The sequence below is a fragment of the Heloderma suspectum genome, chromosome 4, assembly GCF_057233095.1.
Source record: "Heloderma suspectum isolate Gila_16-S chromosome 4, 16-S_ref, whole genome shotgun sequence".
In the NCBI taxonomy this organism is placed as follows: Eukaryota; Metazoa; Chordata; class Lepidosauria; order Squamata; family Helodermatidae; genus Heloderma; species Heloderma suspectum.
In genome coordinates, this window is record NC_139461.1 from 173,312,943 (window position 1) to 173,318,942 (window position 6,000).

At 41.5% G+C, this 6,000-nt stretch overlaps 1 protein-coding gene across 1 annotated transcript in view; it reads left to right on the forward strand.

Annotated features, from left to right (window-relative positions):
• The window catches only part of RGSL1 (regulator of G protein signaling like 1), a 44,900-nt gene extending 39,103 nt beyond the window's left edge, over positions 1 to 5,797 (forward strand). Inside the window, exons 18-22 of the mRNA XM_084851618.1 lie at positions 670 to 794; positions 1,807 to 1,922; positions 2,228 to 2,230; positions 4,927 to 5,022; positions 5,730 to 5,797. Of these exons, the coding sequence (XP_084707744.1) occupies positions 670 to 794; positions 1,807 to 1,922; positions 2,228 to 2,230; positions 4,927 to 5,022; positions 5,730 to 5,797 (408 nt within the window). The remainder of the gene's footprint in view (positions 1 to 669; positions 795 to 1,806; positions 1,923 to 2,227; positions 2,231 to 4,926; positions 5,023 to 5,729) is intronic.
• Positions 5,798 to 6,000: the final 203 nt, after the last annotated feature.

The window sequence follows — 6,000 nt, forward strand, 5'->3', positions numbered from 1 at the left end:
CAAGTTATAAAGCCAGGTCCACATTGTGGATGAAAAACCAACTGTGACCACTTTAGATGTATTTATTTATTTAAAACATGTATAAGTCATGTTCTAGGGCAGGAGTAAGCAACATGATACTCATAGGCAACATGGTGCCCATAGACACCAATGCACCTGCGGACACCCCTCCCTCTTTTTTTTTTAATTAATGTATTTTCTTACTGGCAGCTGAGGTTGCTGTGAAATAGGTTTCTGTCAGTGCTGAAAATTGTGGATTCAAAGGAGTTGTTTAGTGGGTTGGGGCTCAGACCCCACCTCTGCCTTGTAGTCACTCTTTTGGGCAGTTTACTCATCCTTTGTCACACCTCCCATTGCAGCCATTTTGTGGTGGTGCCCAAGACAGTTTCTCAAATTGCCAAATGTGCCCATGGCCCAAAAAGGTTGCCTACCCCTGTTTTAGGGTATGCCCCCATAGGTGGTGTAGAACTGTATTTAAAACCACAAAATGCAAGCTCATGTGCAGGCTCTAGCATTCTGTTGAGCCGTTAGTCAGAGGGCAGGACCTCAGAGGTTGGAGACCAGACCAACCATCAGTTGTCCCATGAAATGTTTTACTTTATTTCTGTCTAACTGAAGATTGGTGTACTTGCCATCCATTTTCTGATATGGCCTCTCTTCTGCGGCCAGGTTAACCTCACAGATGCACAGTGTGTTCAAATTCGGAGTTTAATTGCTGAAGGTGTGCTGAACAGGACTCTTTATCATGGTGCAATAGTCTCCATCTTCCCAGTTTTGTTATTCTTCTGGAAGAAGTAAGTGTCCGCTCCCTTGGATTAAACATATGTGTGTCTGTGTGTCTGTACCTGTCATGGTTATGGATGAAGTCAATGTGTCTTAATAAGGATTATAAACAGATTTGATGAATCTGTCTCAAAGTTGTCTTTGCAACTAGGCAGGATGTTGACAGAATCAAATCCCGATGGTAGGGCAAACAGGGAGCAGATCCAAAAGGGTGCGGGTTGCAGGGGAGTTGGTTAAAATAATAGGTGTAGTTATCAGTTGCTAAACTTGTCCTGCTCCTTCGGCAAATGCTTATTTCATACAAAAAAATAATCTATGATAGGAAAACAAGCTATCACTCAGCTGTAGGAAATGTCACATCCCCCCAAAAGACGTGTGACTCCATGCATCGTCCGGACAATTTGTTGCGATCTCTCGCTCCAGTTCAGGCTTGCACACGTTGTGACCCACCAAGCCAAACACAATACATCAGCCAAGTATGCCAGCCCAGCAAGGGCTCCATCAGCCTTCTGGCTGATTCATCTCCCCATTCTTTGGGACTATCCCAATCAGTAACTGTGTTCTGTCCAGTCCAGCGATGTACAAGAGTTTTGTTTCTGTTCACCAATCATGTAAACATGTCCCATTCACCATTTCAAATGTGGAATGGTTTTTTCCTCAAGAAATATTTACAAATTCCCAAATTTATGATCGCATTCAGAAAATGTGTAATTTTTTAGAATGTGCACTTTGAAATGCATATTTTAAAAAAAATTACACATTTTCATGCTTTAGTCAATGGGGGGAAACTTTTGAAACTTTTGTGCGCTTTTGAAAAATATGCCCAGAAATGCATATTGAACTTTCCAGTTCAAAACACAGGCTTTTCCCCATTCGAATGAGTTGAAAAACAGGTTGAAAGCAAAAAACAGGAGCAAGCCAAATTGAGCTTTGAAGTGATTTTCAGAGAATTTAGGTGAGCTTGAAAATCACTGGTTTTCCCATCCCTGTGCAAAGGTGTCTGTGTCAATGTTTTCCTTGCAGATATTGCCATTGGAAGGTAACGAAGGGCTTCAAAAAACCGAAGGTAGAGAAACCAGTAATTTCTCCTCCACCACCTTCCGCAAAGCCAACTAGGAAGCTCAGCTGTTTCAGTGGAGGTAAGCAGAGTGTGCAGTTTCAATGTTCTCTCTTCTATCTGCTGTACCTCATGAGATATGCACTAGACCAGGCTGGTGGGTTTGTCTATATATCTATACATCAAAATAATGCAGAGTAAATTGCATCGCTGAACATTTTATATCACATTATATAAAGACTTTTCAAAGTATCTTGGAACACTTTGTTGTTGAACCTGTGTAACTCCATAATTTGTGTTCCAATATATTGGGGTGTGGGGGAACCATTTTTGGCCCAAGGGCTGAATTGGCTCCAGGCCTAGACATCAAGGACTGCGTACCAGCAGTGGGTGGGGGCCATTGTCCAAAATGGGTGGAGTCACTGCTGGGATGCCCCCTCCGCCACAGTTTCACACACACACGCACGCACGCACGCACACACACACGATTCACACGGATACAGACAGCATGGGAAGAGGGGGAGGGTCTGTGAAGAGGTAGATTGTGAAGAGATAAATTGTGACTAGGATTTGTGTGTATAGGACTAAAGTGGAAATTAAGTGTGCCTGTGTGAGAGGATATATATATATATATATATATATATATTGATAGAAGGTTTTAAAGTTACTTATTTACTGTTTATCATCTTAATGCTGTAATAAAAAAATATATTTATTTTTCTAAAATCCTACACCTACCGCTTGTGGTACAAAAGGGGTAAAGTAATAAATGGAATAATATAGGTTAGAATAAAGCCAGTGTGTCCTCTCACAGCTCAAGGATTAAGTGCGTTGGACCTGATGAAAAGCTCCTGGAGGGAGCGGTACTGAGTGTGTGTGCTAGAAGGTGCTGCCTCCTATGGGAAAGGCCGTATAGAAGAGGAATTCTCACTGATAAACACTGATTAATAGGCAGAAACACCATAGGCCCATTCCCTCTCTCTCTCTCTCTCTCTCTCTCACACACACACACACACGCACCAGGCACACACATCCTCAGCTGATCCATGTAGATCAGCAGAGGAGGGGGGCATTTTCATCTTCTTCGTAGTGTGCTGGGGATGAATATTGGGACCTCTCCACAACTCAGCTGAGGAATGGAGAGCTCCCAATCTTCATCTGCAGCACGCCACAGTCAGAGGTGAGGGGTGGGGTCACAGGAAAGGGGAGCTTCTTGCAGGCCGGGTTGGGGAGTTTTGTAGGCCGGATTAGGCACATGGGCCAGATGTTCCTCGTGACTGCAATATACAGTTCTGTTAGCCTAATTGTTATTATGTCTGAGCTCATGTTTGAATGGTAGTAATTAGCTTCTCTTTTCCTGTGACCAAGCCTTAGCCCCCATTCCTTAATCACCATTCAGTGGAACTATATTTAATTTCAATATTTTACCAATGTTATCTTTGTTGCAGTTAACAAGTTCATAACAAAGAATCTATTCTACTTTCTGACAACTTGTATATCTCCTAATAGTGTTTCCAAAGGATCGTTCCCTAAGCTATATCTAGATATACCGTGTGTCTGTCTGTCTATTTATGTATCTAATTATCTATCATGTAAGAACCTCCTCCCAGTATTTGCTAATATGAGGACAACTTCAACATATGTGCGAAAAATCATTACTCAAGTATGCATGTTTCTAACAGCGCTGTTTATTTACACACATCCTATTAACTATCCTCTGGAATGTTTGGCTCACATAAAGCCATGGAAAGCAATGGCACTCACATGTGCAAGGAACTGGGGCTGTTAATCTCTTTGCCACTTCATACCAAAAGCAAAGAATCTTAAGTTGAGATTCTTTTAAATGGTATATTAGATGCCAAAATATTGAGAAATACTGTTTCAGTAATAATCCCTCCTGTGCTGGAACTGTTACTATTCTTACATTCTCAATATCTGTTCATTCTCTATTGTGTCGCTTCCTCACTGTTTTTTGAAGCAGGTAATGCCAGATCAGTGGCTTCCAAACTGTTTTCCATGGAATCCTGGGGTTTCTTAGAAGCTTATCAGGAATTCCTCAGTGAGAAGATCAGGAATCCACCGCCCCCCCCTTTTTTTTTTAAAGAAGAAGGCATGGATTCTAAGGGGTCTGTACTACCAGCTGTTTTCCTAGGATGTATTCTGAGAAACAATTATGTTTTACTGTTATCCAGGTATATATTAATTACAATTAATAGCATTTTAACATATAATCCACATATTCAAAATTAGCCCATAGTCCTTTTCTTGCCCTTGGTGCCTTTTCTGAGTAGATAACTTTTTGAGGAATGCAACATAGAGATGTGCAAAATATTCACACACATACTTTTTTGCTAGTCTACTGAAACTCCTTTTGCTTCCCTTGAAATGCCTCAAATATTTTCCCAGAGCAGAAACGTTTACTTTTAAAAAAAATTGGTGATAACTCTAAATGCAAAATTGATCAGCATTCTTTGAGTACAGTTTTCCAACCAGCTATGAATCTATCTGATGCTATCATCATCTGGTCCACATTTAACCAGTTTGCTAACCAAAATATCATGGGGGACTTTGTTGAAGTTTTTGCTGAAATAAACTATGTCCAGAGCATTCCCACAATCCACTAAATTAGTAACCCATTCAAAAAAGAGATATAAGATTAGTCTGATATTATTAGAGATATTATGTGACATGCATTTTTAAATGAGTACATAACTTTAACAATGCCACAGTAACAGTATGGATGAGTTCTATTTTCATGCTCATAGAAACACAGGGAGAAACTGCAACATGATACAAAAGAATGATTGAATCTAGACTTTGGAAAACATTGACGATTTATTTCTAACCTGGTCTGCATTATTACCACACAGTTCTAGGCATCTTCAAATCTGAAATCATTTCAGAACAGTCCCTTGTTTAGCAATATGCTTGCTATAAGACCTCTTTTAACCATGCCATGATGTTTTGCCTACATTCTTTCTCTTGGGGTACCTGGATGTAATACTTCAGAGAATTGTGAATGGTGAGACTGAGAAGCCTCCCACCTTATATTTTGCTTTGCCTTTCTCTTTTCTTTTCTTGAACAGAGGATCATCCAATCATCAGGTATACTATTCTCAAAGGAATCCAGCTACTGCTGCCTCAGCCTAAAGAAGAGGCGGATGAATCACCTGGAGAGAAATGTGAGTTATAATGCTGCAGGGACACAGCAACCTATGAATTGGGCTGATTCTGGTTGTTTGAATGCCTCCAATGACACCTGAGGACCCTCCTGCCTTTTCCAGGATCAATAGCATAGCCATTGTCGTGTGTATTCCATCTTTATGAGGAATCCTGTAGCCATGCTACAAGTCTTGGGGAATAAAAGGGAAGAACCTTTAGGAAATATTTCTACCAGTTTGATCCAGAATTGTCTGGGTAACAGGTCTAGAGATTGCTAGGTGTCGGGAGCATGCTGGCTTGACTTGGTCTCAGTCCGAGATGGGTAACCAGGCCATTGAAACAAGAAAGGCAGGCAGGATGGCAAGAATGAAGATTCAGTTAATCCAGAGTAATCTAGGAAGCTACATCAGTCCCATTACCAGGGAGGCTGGGATTTCTGAGGCAAAGCTGCTTGGATTTCCTGAGATCCAGCCAAGGGACTTGATCCTGACACTGGAACTAGGTGATCTCAACTTGCTTCCACCCCTTCCCTCCCTATCAACCAGTAAACTGCTCAGCAAGGAATTCTGGAGGCAAAGTATCAGCAGGCAAAATACCTGGCAACTACCTAGATAGCACCTTTCTTAGTTGGAGATAAAGGAGAAAATAATGTATAGTTTAAAATGTTGTCAACTGCTTGGTATGGAGGAGGCCTCAAATGTGATGTGTTGTCTCTTTTTCCCTCCAGCTTCTTTAGGAAGTGTAGGCCATTTTAGAAAGTCCTCATCTGGCCTCTGTGTACCCCAGAAACGGTAGGTGTCTCTGAGATCTCATGCCTTCTATCTAAACTTGAATTGAGGGGCCCCTGAGAGCTGAACAGTCCACTGCTTCCCAGCAAATGTGTATGAGCTGTACAAGCAAATCCAGGTCCCTGGTGACCCATGATGCCTACCCAAGGAAAGCAAAAGAACGTGGGACATTCCCTCAATAAGTAACCTTCCGTTCACTGTGTCTACCCT